The 17,732-nt window shown below is 38.2% G+C and overlaps 2 protein-coding genes across 3 annotated transcripts; both read left to right on the top strand.

Annotated features, from left to right (window-relative positions):
* Positions 1 to 748: 748 nt before the first annotated feature.
* LOC146379382 (cytokine receptor common subunit gamma-like) lies at positions 749 to 9,447 on the top strand. The gene is made up of 8 exons (XM_084940612.1): positions 749 to 821; positions 1,256 to 1,346; positions 1,967 to 2,133; positions 2,332 to 2,474; positions 2,570 to 2,735; positions 3,034 to 3,130; positions 4,955 to 5,015; positions 5,468 to 9,447. The coding sequence occupies exons 1-8, from the start codon at positions 755 to 757 to the stop codon at positions 5,708 to 5,710; spliced, it is 1,035 nt and encodes a 344-aa protein (XP_084796738.1). The 5' UTR covers positions 749 to 754; the 3' UTR covers positions 5,711 to 9,447.
* Positions 9,448 to 9,635: 188 nt separating this feature from the next.
* Positions 9,636 to 17,065, top strand: LOC146379381 (sorting nexin-12). Of its 2 annotated transcripts, XM_084940611.1 has the most exons (5): positions 9,636 to 10,024; positions 11,469 to 11,564; positions 11,849 to 11,973; positions 12,290 to 12,380; positions 12,934 to 17,065. In XM_084940611.1, exons 1-5 carry the CDS (start codon positions 9,860 to 9,862, stop codon positions 12,937 to 12,939), a joined length of 483 nt encoding a protein of 160 aa, XP_084796737.1. In that variant the 5' UTR covers positions 9,636 to 9,859; the 3' UTR covers positions 12,940 to 17,065. The 2 variants fall into 2 exon arrangements, with proteins under 2 accessions (XP_084796737.1, XP_084796736.1); XM_084940610.1 differs by lacking the exon at positions 12,934 to 17,065 and having other exon boundaries at positions 12,290 to 12,407.
* Positions 17,066 to 17,732: the final 667 nt, after the last annotated feature.

Genomic DNA, 17,732 nt, shown 5'->3' with positions numbered 1-17,732 from the left:
GATTGCATAAAACCTTCTCTGTGTGTTGTACTATACTTATTTTACAGGACATTAAAAGTCCAACTTCAAGTCTAGTGTACATAGTTTCAGTCTATATTTTTGAAAGCAGTTTCCTCTGACAGGAAACCCACAAAACTCGGAAAGTGACACTGATCGAATGTTATGACATCTTGTGCTACGGATGAGTAGTAATTCAGCTAATTTGACCTGTTAAAAGGGTCGGGATTCTTTAATATTCTTTTGTATTAATAATTGACAGATTTGTCCAAATAAGAAGGAACATAAAAGTAAACTGCAACCGTTTAGTGTCACACCTGTGTTAAATGACCAGAATGAGTTTGTTTTCACTTTTGTCTCATTGTAGTAAAAAACATCAGATGTCTTTGAGTTGAAGCTATTGCATTTACATCCAACAGATAATACCTGTAATATAAAAGACACCCTTAAAAAAACAAAAATATTAACAGAGATTTTACCTTCTCTCTACTTTGTCTTTCTCCTGCTAAAATGATTAAGACAGCTTATAGACATTAAGTAATCATGACATCCAAAAACTTGATTTAACCTCTTAACTAGATTTTATTAACTATTAACTTTATGAACTATGAAAGTATGAAGACTGTGTATCTGCCATATAGTGACATAGCCGTGCTACAGGCACCAATATATTGACAGGAAGAGAAGAAAAAAAAAACCCACAAGACACGGTGATATTTCAGTGTCGATGCGGGCTTACATCCTGTTTCTATTCGCCATGATGTCGACAAGGTTACTTCTACTTCTTTATCTGACTGGACACGTATTTGCCAAAAAATCACAAGGTAAGAGCATATGAAGATGATCGTTTAAGTTTTTAAAAAAATACAAGACATTCGCAACATCGGTAGGAAGTGTCGTAAACCTGTGTTGAAGTCTAGGAAAGTCGATCGCTCTACTTTTGTTATATTATATTAACTTATATCCCAAAACACTATCATTCAATGTATATTTGAGAAGTTATTTGTACCTTGAGATATGAATGAACACTATCAAAATGAATTAAATTCAGGTTAATGCAGAGCCTTTCTTTATTAAGCACGTTTTGTGAGAATTTCCCCTCCAGAGCACGGGGCTCTTACTTCCTTGTCTTTGAGTGTATGACTGTACTACTATCAGTCTGTTGCCCTTTGTGTAGGTTTCATATATATGCCTAACCATCGTTCATCGTTTTAGGTTTTATCTTTCATTGATCTCAAATCTATCATGTTTTTAACAGATGTGGATTGCTTGGTGGTGAATCTGGATTATGTTTCCTGCACATGGAATAAGGCTGGGACTCCTGAGGTCAACTACACCTTCTACAGCAAGTGCGTAGCTGTTGATAATAGCACCAACACGTCTTTGTAATGTCTTCTAAAATTAATCAGACTATAATTAAATGTTGTACTTGAGTGAAAGATGTGATGAAAATCTATTTTACTCTCAGCATTAACAGTAAAATACATTTTCTACCTTTTCTGAACTACACCCCCAATTCCAAAAATGTTGGGATGCTGTGTGACATGAAAAGAAAAACAGAATAGAGTGGTCTCATAAGCACTATATTTTATTCACAATAGACCATAGAAAAAACTGAGAAAAAAGTTTCATTTTAAGAAAATATTAAGAAATTATTAAGAAAAATATCAACTACTTGGGTAAAAGACCTGGAATATTTATTAGGCATAAAAGAAGTTCATAGTAGAAGAGTCCAGATGTTGAAGTGGCCTGCCTGCAGTCCAGACCTTTCAACAACTGAAAATATTTAGAACATCATGAAATGAGAAATATGGCAAATAGGTTGGACTGTCGAGCAATTAGAACTAGAACTAATAAAGTATTAAACTTTAGATTATATCATATTTAAGATCATATTGATTGTATCTAAATATGATACGTCTGCATGCTTTTCTTTGTTGGAATAGTTATGTTTTTGATTCATCTGCAGGTTGGGCAATGACCAATGGAAAATATGCAACCACTATTTGACAGCGAACAACGTGAACATTGGATGTAACCAGGAGGTAGATTCGGGAGGTAGATTCAAAACATTTCGAACTCAACTGACAAATGGGAGCAAAAATTTTGAGAAGGGTCACGAGCTTAAAAAACAAGGTATGCATATAACCTGGTATTGAACATAACTTTGAGTTTAAAACAATAAATCAATTAATGAAGGGATCATTATTAGAATTAATGGGACGTTTTTTACACTTTACACAGTAACTTAGAGGAAAATTGCTGTTAGTGTTCTGTCATAAAAGTAAATTGGCATGCCTCCTCATGTTATTGCCTATTTGTATACTTCTCCAGTCAAGTTAAACCCACCAACCAACCTGACTGTCCTAAATGGATCGGACTTTAATCTGTGGTTTTACTGGAACCACACTTCTCCTGCTCACTTACACTGTGTGGAGAGTGAGGTCCGCTTCAGGACAAACAACAATAACTGGGATGTAGGTTTCTCTCATCCTTTTTAATTCATTTATTTTTTCATCTCTCTTTGTTCTCTCCCAGTCTAATGTTTTCTCAACTCCGTCTGATTTTCCAGTTCTCTAAAGTTAGCGCCGGGATACAGAAATACTGCATCAACTTGCCCTCAAGCAGTTCCCGATATGAGCTGCAAGTGCGGAACAGAGTAGATGATTCCTGTGGAGAGTCCATATTCTGGAGTGACTGGAGTGAGCCTGTGGTCTGGGGATCCAACAACAGCACATGTAAAACTACTTCATAGATATTCTTAGTGGCATGGTGAAACGATGTCTGCCAGTGAATATAGGGTCATCTCAGGGGGACAATTAGCTTTGCAACAAAACACTAATAATAATGATCAGATAAAATGTTTGAACACTGCAAAGAAATCATAGGTAGATTTTGTTTCTTATTCAACAACTTTCAAACTAGGATTCAAAAAATTATTAAAACTTAAGTGGCTCTAATGTTGCTTCCACACTGCACAAAACATTAGAATTAAGCATTCATACAAATAACTTCCTTCTTTTTTCTTCTTCAAAGACTCTAAAGATTCGATGTCTCCGTGGACGACGGTGATGTATGTGGTGGGTGCCATCACTCTCATCCTGCTGGCCATGATATTACTGCACCATGAAAGGTGGGTTTTTCCATAACTCAAATGATTGCTCTATGATCAGATCACAGATCCAGGTGGTGTGCCATGTGATTTTGTGACAGCCACAGACTATAATTGCAGTGTACAATAGCACATAAAGTTGTTATTAACTTGTATACTTTTATATATACCTACGTACTTTTATACTTGCTTTTCTGTCATTTAAATATTTATCTGTTATCTGTTTTGAACTTGTGAAAACACAGTTAAAAGTCAAAAATCTATGCCCTTCTTCACATTTTTCAAAATCATCCAGTGGGCCATATTGGAGCCTTTGCCTGGCTGATTCGGGCGCTCAAGCCTTAGGTTTGACACCCTGGACTTACTGTATCAGTACAGCAAATGTAAACAAATAATTAACAATTAATATATCCACTGTGCACTAGTGTGTAAAATCTAGGCTGCAAAAAAACCATCAACCAAACACAAATGCAGATCACTTGTCCAAAACGAGTGCAAACGAGTGACCCAAAGAAAAGATTAAAGATCGTTTTTAGATGGTATCAAAGGCTTGTTGTCTTGTGGAAAGTTTCCATTGCACAACATCTGACAGATCTCACACAACCCAGGAAACACACAACATTTCTGAAGGCAGAAGACCACAGTACACAGAGACGCCTACAAGACTAAATTCTGTTACAGGAAGATGTGTTTTGACCAAAGAGCCCTTCTAAATGATCTGCAATAATGCAAAGTTACAAACATTCTTTTTTTAATTACTGTTACCATTGCTGATGGTAACCCAGATTTTTCTCAGTTGTCAGTACAGACATCAAACCATTACACATTTTTCACTATACATTCATCATAAATTGCTACCCTGAATCACCTTCATCACGCCCCTGGTTATCACACGATTTATTAGGATCAGCTCATAGATCATTTGGATGTATTTTATAACTCTATGACTGCTTCTCTAAACAAATTAACAACAATATATACCTACAACAATAAATGCAAACACAGGGAACTTTACTGTGGCTAAATTTTATAATATGGATGCTGATAACCAAGGTCTAACTTTGAAACTCTTACTATCTTCAAAATTACACATTAGTTATTTGATCTATAAAAGTCTGACCTTAAATAACCTTCAAATAATACGAAAAGGAAAATGCTTGACGTTAAACACACCTGTGAAATAAGCTAAGCCCACACAGTTTCCTTCCAGAAACACTGAAACAAATTAACCAGCAAAGCAATCAAAGAACAGACTTTACAGATAACGCAATGTGTTACACGCTGTGTATTTTGGAAACTTGTCCATATTGACTTCATTCATTCATAAAGTTCCCGAAGTATATGTGACACGGACAGCGGCAGACTCAAAGAATATTTTAGATCAGCAATTTGACTAGATCTGAGGCCACTCTGTTGTTTAGGCCTGTCAGAACATCAGAATATCATTACATCAGTAAGGACACAGTGTAAAAATGTGCCAAACACGTAGAGCTCCCTGCAGTGGCGATTACTTGTGAATATGGGGGATTATTAGCTTCCACATGACTACCATTAATTATTTTTAACAATGGTTGGAGAGACAGATTGCATTGTTAATTAATCAAAAGCTATGTATGTGTTATGGGATATTAATATTTTATTTCTAAAGATCACAGTTATCATCCATCTATGGGGGGGACTGGATCTGGAGCATTTTGCACCTTTATATTGGATGATCCTGACCTTAATGTCAAAAGCTGTCTGCCAGCCACGCTCAGTTGGAGTTCTGAAACCAACAAAGTCTAATGCAGTTGTTGCTGTTTGATGATAATGTGAATGCTAAAGATTTCCTTACCTCCCATACAGGCTCAGAATCATCCTCGTCCCTGTGGTTCCCAAGCCATCTCCATTCCTGCATAACATCGAGGTCAGTGGCATCCAGAGTTCTGTCCACTCCCTGAAATTCCCAGTCTTACAAGGGTTTTATATAGTTGTTAATATGAATTTGGAAAGCTATTGAAGTTGCTGGAAGAATTAAATGGCAGATGAGCTTCTACATGGATTTTAGTAGCTTTAATGTTAACACTTACATCAAGATTCATGACAATTAGTTCAGTAGCTGTTGGTTTATGTCATTGATTGGACTAAAGAACAGCTTGGTTTACATCTTCTGGATACCTTGAATGTCTGTAGATGTTCAGGCAGTCAGTTTAACAGATTTTAATATCTCTGAATCAAGAGTTGGACGAAAAGTCTGACAATAGTGCCACTTAATGGCTAAAAATAGAAATACTCTTGTGTTTGAGTGATTTTGGTCATCAAAATCTGGGGAAGCAATTATTCGTTACAAGTGAGGGTTTTTTTTCTCTCTTTTTTAAGGATTGGTTTCAGTTCTCCAAAGGCCTGAAAGACAATTTTAAACCAGACTACAACGAGCGTGCCTGCCCTGTCCGTGAGTACAACTATGTCTCCCAGTCTGATGTGGTGAGCTCCGACGGCTCCACCTGCTCTGTCACCACCGACCAAACCGACTGCTCTATCGAACACGATCCAGAAGACCTGTCCACCCCCTTTCCCTCTAACCCAGTTTCATCTGAGGAGGTGCAAAAGGCTTCTGTTTAGGAGCCATGTTTGGATTTCACAAACACGAATCAACAAACCTCCTGCATGACTGCAAGAGATACCTTAATTTGACCAAATAAATGGTAGCCCAATAGTTACTATCAGAATAACCCCAATAATTGGTTCAGGAATTTAATTTGAACAATGCCTATTATACAGGTAAAACCAAAGCATCCAATTAAAATTTTAGAAGTTAACAAAGTTCATAAAGACTTTAATATGTTTCTAAAATCCTTGAGCTCGGAAGAATTTATGGTTACTCTTGAAAACATTGTTTAGACTCTAAATATTTGACTAATTGAGGCTTTGACGTACGTATAATCCTTTGTTGACTTCCGAAATGAGCACCAGGAACTGTTCTCATATCCAATCCCTCAAATGTTTTTTTTTTATCTTTTTTTATTTATTTTTGTTTTCTTTTTAAAGCAAGAACGATTCTTGAAGTGTTAATTTGTTGAGACGCAGTATTGTATCCTGTAAGCTGGGCTGAAAGTAATTACATATTAATACATACAAGCCCAACTTTACTCAGAAAAAAGCAAGGAGTTTAACTTAAGCAGCAATGTTCCCTCTAAGCTGCGCACATGCGCAATTGCGCACTGCTGGCACAGTCTCTGCGCACAGAAATTCTGCGTTGCGCACAAAAAAAATCTAACCTGAATTGAAATTAAAATTAATACTTTAACAATTCTGTTTTGCAGTGTTAGTCAGTAAGTGACTGGCTGCTCCCATATGGGAACGATGCCACCTTATCCCATAGTCCAGCCAATAATGCGTATATGCGCAGCCAATCAACGTGGTTGACAGGCTAAGACAGCGTCCTTATGTGCCGACACCGGTGTTTTAGCTGGCAAAGCGGCGTGGCTGATGTGGAGAGAAGCCACGTTAATGACAACGTGTACAACCACTGGAGATGTGAGCAGGACAGACGGAACAATTAACGGAAAAAGTGGGGACTTTATACCAGTTTTTATATTGTGTTGATAGGCCGCGTAAAACCAGAGTTGTGATAAAATAAAAAATGCAATGTTTGGTTTTCTTCTTGAATACTGTCGTTGTTTATATTTACTGCAGGAAGAAACGGTTAAATCGGCGTTTTATAAGAAAAAAGGCTCGAAAGCACTCTCCACCTGTGAGCAAAAACAAACTCCACTCCCCTCTGCCTTTCCTATTCGTCCAAAAAAGTACCATGTCGACCAATCAAAAAATGATATGGCAACGTGGCATCTAGTTGTTAAGAAACGGGGGACGTTTTAGGAGTGACAGCGGTGTTTTGAGATGTGAGAGATTTGAGACGTTTAGCGCAAATCTTGTGTAGTTAGTGTGTAGTGTAGTCAATAGTTTTGTTGTGTGTGTCAGAACAATGAGGCGACTGCTGAATGTTACAGGTGTTACAGCAGTGATACATCTCCTGTTGTCAGGCCTGCAGGTATCAGGCTGTTGTTCTCCTTTATCTCATAGTGGACAGAAAAAATTTTTTGGAGTGACCCAAATAATTTTTGTGGCATCAGATTTGATGCAGAACAGCTGATTGTTCTGTAAATAGTTTGAAATGTTTATTTAAAAATGCCTCGGCTGCATTTAAAAAATAGCTGCAAAAAACTTTGTTTGCCAAACTTAGTAACTTTTTTGAAGAAGTAACTATATAATTAATTGCCCAGCATTGGTCTTTATATACTGTATTTTGGAGACAGAGTTACAGGACTCTCTCCCAGACCACAGACTCATAATACAAGTCAGAGCTTTATAAAAAAAAATTAAAAAAAAAAGAAAGTTGTGTTTTCGAAATTGGAGTTCAAGTTATTTTTACTTCCAATAGTGTTAACATACTACACAGGTCATGAACAAGATTTTTTTTACATTTTCATTGTAAGTGGGCTAAAGCAGTTAATTAAAAGTAGTCTAACATAAATGTAAATGCTGTAATTTGATTATTTTAATAAACCATGAAACTTGGATGGATTCGATGCCGGCGTGACCACAGTGCACACGTCTGATGTCCCTCACAGTGCTCCAAGGGACCGCTCAGGGAGTTTGTGTGTTCGCTCAGACACGTGAAAAATTAGAGGGAACATTGTTAAGCAGTGCAGCTATGACCACGAGGAAAACCCACAATAAAAATAAGTAAAGCTCTTTGTGCTTCAGGGCAGCTTACAATAGCTTTTTTTATTCTACTCTGAAAACTGAGCTTGGAAATATTATTATATTTTTGATAAATATTCACATTTTGAGCTTACTGAAAAAAGAGTAGAAATATACACTTACATATGTATACTTTGCTCAATAATCTTTTTTGTCATATGTAAACCATTAAAACTGTAGAATAAGTAGGGAAGAGCAAATATTCCCTGCAGATTTGGACAATTTGAAAACATGATATCTTAGGCTACGTCCACACGTACCCGGGTATTTTTGAAAACGCAGATTTTTCTATGCGTTTGCACCTTTCGTCCACACGTAAACGGCGTTTTCGGTCACTGAAAACGGAGATTTTTAAAAACGCCTGCCAGGGTGGATATTTTCGAAAAGTCAGTTTTTGCATTTACGTGTGGACGAAGAAAACGGAGAAAACGCAGCGTCAAAGGTGTGGGCCTTTTTTGACGTCACACTGTGCGCCACGTTATTGTTTCGGTGAAATGAATTTCTACAATGGCAGACATAAACAAAATACTGTTACTTGTACTCTCTGCAGTGTTTAAATGCTTACATATACACACACAGTTACTGTCCCTCCACACATAGGACTCAGTTCTGCTTCTATGCGCCATCTTTGTTTACTCTTTCCCATCCAGGCTTCTAGACTTTATAGGCGATCTGGCTCAAGAGTTGGGAGTTCACCTTGTAATCGGAAGGTTGCCGGTTCGAGTCCCGGCTCGGATAGTCTCGGTCGTTGTGTCCTTGGGCAAGACACTTCACCTACCGCCTACTGGTGGTGGTCAGAGAGCCCGGTGGCGCCAGTGTCCGGCAGCCTCGCCTCTGTCAGTGCACCCCAGGGTGGCTGTGGCTACAATGTAGCTGCCATCACCAGTGTGTGAATGAGTGGATGACTGGATGTGTAAAGCGCTTTGGGGTCCTTAGGGACTAGTAAAGCGCTATACAAATATAGGCCATTACTTATGATTGGCCAACATTTCTACAAGGTTAGGAATATGTCGCCACCTGTTGCTTTGGCATGTTCGTAGCAGCGTTTTCCTTCAATTTTGCGTTTAGGTGTGGACAGGATTTTTTTTCAAAAAAACAAAAACGGAAAATCTCCGTTTTGAAAAATACCCGTGTAAGTGTGGAGCCTTAGTATTTTAACCAAACACCTTACTGTTACTGTTACAGTATATCATTGAATGATACAATCGTTTACGTACTCGCTAATAGTGTTATTGTAAAACTTATGCTTTGTAACAGACAAACAAATGGATGTGTTTTGCCATCATTCATACTCTCCTAATACCACACTTTGTCATTAGTTAACAACCAAATTATCATTTTGTTGATTTAAAAAAAAATCTTTTATCATTTTTATAAACATGTGTAACTGCTGTGTTCTTTCTCAAAACATTGAGAAAACAATAATTTCCTCTACCTGTATACAAATATAACTTCAATGATATCTATTTAAAACAATTTTGTTGTACTTTTTCTTTGCCTTAATGTTTTTTGTTACCTTTATTTTTGTGTCATATATATTTTTGCTAGCTTGCACATCCTCTCTCTGGTCCTTGTACGTCTCTACTTCTGTTTTGTTTTTTTTTGTTTTTTTTACAAAAATAAATAAATAAATAAATACAAATACTGTGTTTTGTTTTGTGTTTTTTCATCAAAACTTCAGTCCTGTGAATTGCTCTACTGTAGCGATGGGTATAAAAGAAACCCAGTACAATCAGCAATATCTGTGTGTCCATTAGAGGGAGTGCGGAGTGTCCCGCACAGTACGGAACTGAGTCAACGCATTTTTCTGATTCAAGAAGGGTAGGGTAGGGCGCAAGGCGGCTGGCCCCCGCAAAGAGAGCTACACAAGTCGGCTACTTCCCCAGCTGAAGCGGTCAGCTATCGAAATCAGTTGATGTCTTCAGATGACATTTAAGACTTCACTGTGTATTTAGTTGGTTTGACGCTAATTCTCCGTTGGTCGTCTGAAAATCACAACCCGACAAAATGTCAGATCCTGTGGTGGCCGACACTCGCCGGTTGAATTCCAAGCCCCAGGACCTGACTGATGCTTACGGTCCCCCCAGCAATTTCCTGGAGATAGACGTTTATGATCCACAAATCGTTGGAGTCGGACGGGGCCGTTACACAACTTACGAAGTTCGCATGAGGGTAGGTATCGAGGCGTAAACCTCAAACACCTTGCAGCATTAGCTTTTGGCGCTAAGCTAACTCTTAATTACAGTGCCGATGCTAGCCAGTTAGCTACGGTCACCGTGCCGTTACGTTGTCGCTATTCGTCGTAGAGTAGCTCGAGGTGGGGCGCGAGTAAAAATCGAGCAGCTGGGACTGTCAGCGGCCTAGCTAACATGTAGAAGTTTCTTGAAGGTATGCTAAGGTGCAATTACGGGAATGTAAGAAGTGTCACTAGTTCAAAGTCAGTACCGTAGTTTTTCCTCAGCTTACAGTATTGTTTGTGAGCTAGTCTGCGTTAAGTAAAAGGAAACTAAATAAAACACTAAAACAAAACCAGGAATTTCCAGCAGACTCCGGGAAGCTAACTGCTAGCTATATGTGATAATGCGCTGTAAAGTAAATTAAGACTGATTTAATGTTACATTGTTTGGCTGTCTGGATTTCTAGAGCTAAATACATCAGTGGATAGTATCTGGATATATGAAGGAGTAACCAAACGTTATTCGTACATATTCTTCGACAGTTTCATATTGATATTCAGAGAAAAGCTGAATGGAAAAGGCTAACAGTGTTGGTGTTTTTCTAAAAACCGTAGAGCAAAACGCATAAAAGTGTTTTGTGATTATTGAAATATGAAGAGGTCGAGTTAAATGTTGGGTTTTTCTCTATAGTATTGCAAGGTAGTTTACGGTTCTCTGTAAAGTGGCTTTTATTTGACTGTTGTGAAATTGTGTAAGTCAACTTTAATGTAACAGTCACAAGTTTTAACTAACTTGTTCACTAGAAAGACAGCTAAGCTTAAAAGAATGTGAGACGTGGGAAATCACTAACACAGCTAATTCTAAGGACATTTCAGGAAGCTGATTCAGTGACACAGTACAGACGCACTATAATTGTGTAATTGAATGTTAACGTGCCTGCCTTTCCTGCAAATCATCATTTTGTGGCACTGTGGAGAGTCTGCCTTGCACAATATGAACAACTTACTGTTCTCAGTGCTTGAAAATTGTAATAGACCATGGTAGGGAAGATTGGGTCAGGGGCCTGTGGTTAACTAATAATTACCAAAAAGCCATATCAGTCCAGTTAAGATTTGAACCCTCACTGGGATCAATAGTGGAAAGCAGAGGGTCGCTGCAGTCATAATCTGTGCTTTTACAAGTGGCTTTAATTGCTTTTCAAATAAACAAAGTATAGATTAATTTTTTTCTGTACAGAACAAACCTTTGCCAGTTATTAGCAGAGCTGATTTGTAGCCAGATAAAAGACGAGTTAAAGCTTTTAGTGAAATAGGGGAAGAAAACTGATAATAGTTGGAATTGTAGTGCAGGTCCTTTCTTTACATGTCAGTTGCCATCTCATGCAGATGATTGAATTTCAAATTAACCAACATGTTTTGTTTTTTGCCTTCTCTTTGTAGACGAACCTTCCCATTTTCAAATTAAAGGACTCCTGTGTGAGGAGAAGATACAGCGACTTTGAGTGGTTAAAGAATGAGCTGGAAAGAGACAGTAAGGTGAGTGAATAATAATTAACAATGCAAGTGCAGAGATTGCATTGTGTGACTTGACCATATAAAATAAGTAATCTGATTGTTATTATTTTCTGAAACAAAAATATGGTGATTAAAATGTTTACATGCGCTTGCACGGCTATTTTACATAAAATTGTTATGAGGGCCCAAATTTGGCTGTGGAAATGTCTACGGTGTTGACTTTGTTTCATGTTGAGTGTGGACTTTTTTCTCTCTTTTTTTTTTTTTTTTTTTCTGTTCTTTGTGTCGACCCCTGCCTCCTTCAGATTGTTGTACCACCTCTGCCGGGCAAGGCCCTGAAGAGACAGTTGCCCTTTCGCAGTGATGAGGGTCTTTTTGACGAGTCATTCATTGAGGAGCGAAGATCGGGCCTGGAGCAGTTTATCAACAGGTCAGTTAGTCACAAAATTACATTATAGGCGGGAGTCTTGGGTGGAGGGAGACGCGAGCAAGACTTCATTGTGTTTTTTCTATCGCTGAACTTGTATCAAAGCCATTGCTGTCGTTTCTTTAAGTTTTTCTATCCACTTTAGTGAGCTGTTTGTTGTCAAAACTGTGTAGCCCAACACAAGGCTTAATCTAATCTGTGCCTGGACAAGGAGAACCAAGCAACAAATCCATGGCTGCTTTTCCACAGCGTTCGTGAAAAGCATTTTAAAATGAGCAGAGAGTGAGTTTACAATGTTTGTTTCTGTGTTTCTGTATAGAATTGCAGGTCACCCCTTGGCCCAGAACGAGCGCTGTCTTCACATGTTTCTTCAAGAGGAAACCATTGACCGTAACTACATTCCTGGAAAAGTACGACACTAGGGTTATTGAGGGATATGGGCAGTTGGGGGTTAAACTGTTGGGGCTGTAGAACGGACTGCCTCTTGCCTTCTCTTCCCTCCTAACTTCTCTTAATCTCTCTCTTTGTCTGTCTCTCTGTCTCTCTTTCTTTCACTCTGTGGATATTACTACAAAGTCATATCGTCTTTATCTTGGAGTTAGAGCGTGAACTTCGGCAACACATAGAACATGTTGACGATGTTTCAGACAACTTTGACTCCTCTCTTCCGTGTGCGTTTATTTTATAACTGTATATTAAGAAAAGCACCTGTCAGTAGCATTCATAATATCGTTAATATTTGGCACTAAATAGTAATTTGCAGGAATGGAAAAGGTGTACGATACATTCAGACTTTCCACAGATGAGTGTCATATATTCATGATTGTAATATAATGTGAATAAAGTAGAATAACGTCTAAATATGTGTGCTGGAGCTAATGTGTACCATAAGGATGCATGCAGACTGTAAATGAGAATTCTGATCCTGTTTTGTTCTCTTTGTTTTTGTTTTTTATTTTTTAGGTATGAATGAAGTAAGTTTGCTTTATTTTATTCTGTCTCTAAGAGCTTTCTGGAATTAAAGGTGGTTGCATGGGCACTATCAAGACCAAAGGCGATAGTTCACAAATACTTCAGTAAAACAAAACTTAATACCACATGTTAACAGAGATCTGACTGCAATCTGTCATTTCACTTTGTAAGTACAGCCACACGTGGTCTCTGGTGCATTATAAAAACATGTTATCCCCCCCCCCCCCCAAAAAAGGATAATGTTATTGTGGTGTGTTGCAAAGGTAACGGTACTCTGCAAGTCAGTTTTCAAGAGTTTCTTTTCTAACAGTAACCACTAATGTAAACGGGGTTTAATAAGAGTGCTGAAGTTAATGTGTTTCTTCTAAACTGACTTGCAGATGTTTCTCATTCCACAAATATCAGGCCAGTGGAAAGACAAACCACCACTAGTATATGAGTTATGTGAACTATTGTTTAATAGGGATTAAATACTGTACATCACCTACAACCTCAGCTCTTTTAAGACATTTCTTGTCAAACTAATTCAGATACACTGTCATTATCAATCACACTAATCCCTGGCTGCATGGCACACTTGCACGCTTTCTTTGCAGTACATTTGTGTTAGCCTCGCTGATCAAACTCACTTACACGACTCTGATCACAGTTATGTTGCTATACCTGTTGATTCTGATCTTCTTTTTTTTTTTTTTTTTTTTTTTGTTTGTTAAGATGGGTTTTTTTTGTTTTTTTTTCTTTTCAGACTTGGATACTGTACATTTGTACAGAAATATCTACGTCTGAAAAACAAATCGGCCAATTGTACCATCATGTAAACCTTGACACAGTATGTCCTGCATTTTGTGTACCAATCAAATGTTTACATGTGCAGTTCATTAGACAAAGTTTATGACTAATGAACTAAATCAGTTGAAGTCATTGTCCATACATATGGCAGCAAAAAAAAAAGCTGCTCATTGGTCACATAAAAGTCTTAAAACGGACAGCATCATGGCATATTTTGGCCCCCCAAAAAATCCCAACTACGTTGCATGATGCTTGTTGGTGGCATGTGCTGCACAGAAGCTCAGGAAAGCACTTCGCTTATGGAAACTGCATGAACTCCTCTGTAATGTACCATGTTAAGCTTGTATTAGATTTGCAATCATAACTTCTTTACCTGCCTGACTGATTGAATAAGAGTCACTTATCTTTCAGTCCAGAAAGGTTTTAGAGTAGAAATAGTTCTCCTGATCTCCCAATGCAAGTACAGGGAGTGCAGAATTATTAGGCAAGTTGTATTTTTGAGGAATAATTTTATTATTGAACAACAACCATGTTCTCAATGAACCCAAAAAACTCATTAATATCAAAGCTGAATGCGTTTGGAAGTAGTTTTTAGTTTGTTTTTAGTTTTTGCTATTTTAGGGGGATATCTGTGTGTGCAGGTGACTATTACTGTGCATAATTATTAGGCAACTTAACAAAAAACAAATATATACCCATTTCAATTATTTATTTTTACCAGTGAAACCAATATAACATCTCCACATTCACAAATATACATTTCTGACATTCAAAAACAAATCAGCGACCAATATAGCCACCTTTCTTTGCAAGGACACTCAAAAGCCTGCCATCCATGGATTCTGTCAGTGTTTTGATCTGTTCACCATCAACATTGCGTGCAGCAGCAACCACAGCCTCCCAGACACTGTTCAGAGAGTAGTAGCCTCCTTGTAAATCTCACATTTGATGATGGACCACAGGTTCTCAATGGGGTTCAGATCAGGTGAACAAGGAGGCCATGTCATTAGTTTTTCTTCTTTTATACCCTTTCTTGCCAGCCACGCTGTGGAGTACTTGGACGCGTGTGATGGAGCATTGTCCTGCATGAAAATCATGTTTTTCTTGAAGGATGCAGACTTCTTCCTGTACCACTGCTTGAAGAAGGTGTCTTCCAGAAACTGGCAGTAGGACTGGGAGTTGAGCTTGACTCCATCCTCAACCCGAAAAGGCCCCACAAGCTCATCTTTGATGATACCAGCCCAAACCAGTACTCCACCTCCACCTTGCTGGCGTCTGAGTCGGACTGGAGCTCTCTGCCCTTTACCAATCCAGCCACGGGCCCATCCATCTGGCCCATCAAGACTCACTCTCATTTCATCAGTCCATAAAACCTTAGAAAAATCAGTCTTGAGATATTTCTTGGCCCAGTCTTGACGTTTCAGCTTGTGTGTCTTGTTCAGTGGTGGTCGTCTTTCAGCCTTTCTTACCTTGGCCATGTCTCTGAGTATTGCACACCTTGTGCTTTTGGGCACTCCAGTGATGTTGCAGCTCTGAAATATGGCCAAACTGGTGGCAAGTGGCATCTTGGCAGCTGCACGCTTGACTTTTCTCAGTTCATGGGCAGTTATTTTGCGCCTTGGTTTTTCCACACGCTTCTTGCGACCCTGTTGACTATTTTGAATGAAACGCTTGATTGTTCGATGATCACGCTTCAGAAGCTTTGCAATTTTGAGACTGCTGCATCCCTCTGCAAGATATCTCACTATTTTGGACTTTTCTGAGCCTGTCAAGTCCTTCTTTTGACCCATTTTGCCAAAGGAAAGGAAGTTGCCTAATAATTATGCACACCTGATATAGGGTGTTGATGTCATTAGACCACACCCCTTCTCATTACAGAGATGCACATCACCTAATATGCTTAATTGGTAGTAGGCTTTCGAGCCTATACAGCTTGGAGTAAGACAACATGCATGAAGAGGATGATGTGGACAAAATACTCATTTGCCTAATAATTCTGCACTCCCTGTAAAGAGTAGAAGTTGGCACGTCCAGGGTAATTCCTTATTATTGCCTTATATGTGTATACTACTATTAAATGACAGACACCCCAGTGTTGCACTTCTCTTCAGTGTTTTTTACTGTTTGGCTGTAAAGCTCAAGCAACTCTAAAAACTGCATGGTACAGATTAAACGGGTCTGTCTTGTAAGTGAGACGTTGAGTCTCAATGGGACTACCTGTGTAAATAAACGTTTAAAAAGTAATGATGAATGAAAGTAATGATCGTCTGAGAAAAGCTTAGTTGGTGAAAAATGATGCAAAAGAACAGGAGCTGTCATACTGTATGGACCCAGCCTCCTCTGGTCATCATGTGATGCTTTCTGCAGATAATCACATTAGTCAGCGTGCATCGTTAGGCTCTATTTAAAAGAGTGTCAGTCAAAGAACACTGTCGATTTGCACGTTGGTGTATCATTTCTCATGTTTTTTTTTTTGTTTGTTTTTTTAATCTCTCTCTTTCTCTCTCACTGCAAAGACGGTACAGTCTGCTGCACCTGCCCCGTGTACATTTATTTCTACATCACGTCATAAAGCTGATGTCAGACCTCATAAGTGTCAACGATGTAGAGAAAACACAGCTTTCTGCTCCTGGAATGAAACTTAAGAGATCCAATGTATAAATCGTTTGATGTTGTATCTTCATTCAGTCATTCCACTTACTGTATGTACACTATTTTTGATCTAATAATCAGTGAGGAAAACATGCTCCATATATCTTTTTAGCCATTTTTTGTTTGTTTGTTTTTGTTTACAATGATTGTTTTTGGAATGTCTTCTCTTTTTTTTTTTTTTTTTTTTTTTTTTTCATTCGATTACTTTAAAAAGAAAGTAATTTCTTGCTCCTGTTTTCTTTTGCTAGCTGAGATGTGATTTTGATGATAACCTCCCAAAGTCAAGCAACATGTAGCATCATAAAAATGATGGCGACTCCAGTCACTCCAGTCGCTGTTTTCTCCCCTGAGTTTGATATTTCTGGACATGCTCTTACACAGGATTGTTTCACAATTACTTGTTGAGTTGGGCAAATAACCATGTCTAAGCACTGTGATAAGAGATTTGTTATATGAACAGACATTCATTGTTTAAAGGCAGTAACAGCATCTGGTTTATTGAGCTATAAAATGAGGCTTGATTTTTTTTTTTTTTTTTTTTTTTTTTTTTTTTTCTTTCTTTTCTTTTCACCTGTATTCTTCTTTCTCTCAGCATTATCGTGAAGTGTATTAATACGTTGCCATCATTGCAGGAACTTCATTGTTAATTCTGTCCACTAATTAAATTTCCTGCTGCCTGCTGTGTGCTGTCTCTTTTGACTTTTACAGCAGAGAAATGGGAGCAAAAGTCAGGGGGGGAAAAGTCAGGTCAGTGAGCAAGAGTAAATCAGAGGAGATTAAATGATTGTAGGCTGGCACGTCTTGAGTTATTCTTTATATCTTTAGATTTGTTCTTGTCATTTTTTTTTTAAAGTGGACTTGAGGATTAGTTGTCCAGGATTTCTGAAAGGCCAGGACATTGGCTGCATCTACAGGGAATAGTTTTCGTTTTTGAACTACTTAACACTGAGCTATGATTAATTCAAGCATAAAAAGGCACCTAACCCAATGAGCTAGTGTTGTTTACACATGGAAGCCAATTTAAAGGGTATCTTTAGCCAATTTGTTACCAGCAACCTGGCACAAAAAAACATTTGTTCCCAATTTTTTGTTAAATATGAAAACAAACTGACAATCATGAAATTGCACTTTTGCATCAAGGTGATTCACAAACAGCTATTAGCTGAAAACTTGGCATACATTATGGCATGCAGTGTGTCCTTAAAAAATGAGAAAAAATGGTGGCAGTTTAAAAAAAACAAGCAGAAATGAATAATTTGTGAAAGTAATTTCCATAAGAAATCCAGCAAAGACCTGACATAGGATCTGAGAGATACATCTGACGCGTCAGTTGCTCGATCTACTGTTCG

Source organism: Perissodus microlepis, chromosome 10 (assembly GCF_051167445.1).
Source record: "Perissodus microlepis isolate ML-2025 ecotype Zambia chromosome 10, ASM5116744v1, whole genome shotgun sequence".
Lineage (NCBI taxonomy): Eukaryota > Metazoa > Chordata > Actinopteri > Cichliformes > Cichlidae > Perissodus > Perissodus microlepis.
The sequence above is the reverse complement of the archived record's forward strand: the minus strand, read 5'-3'. Positions and strand labels throughout refer to the sequence as shown.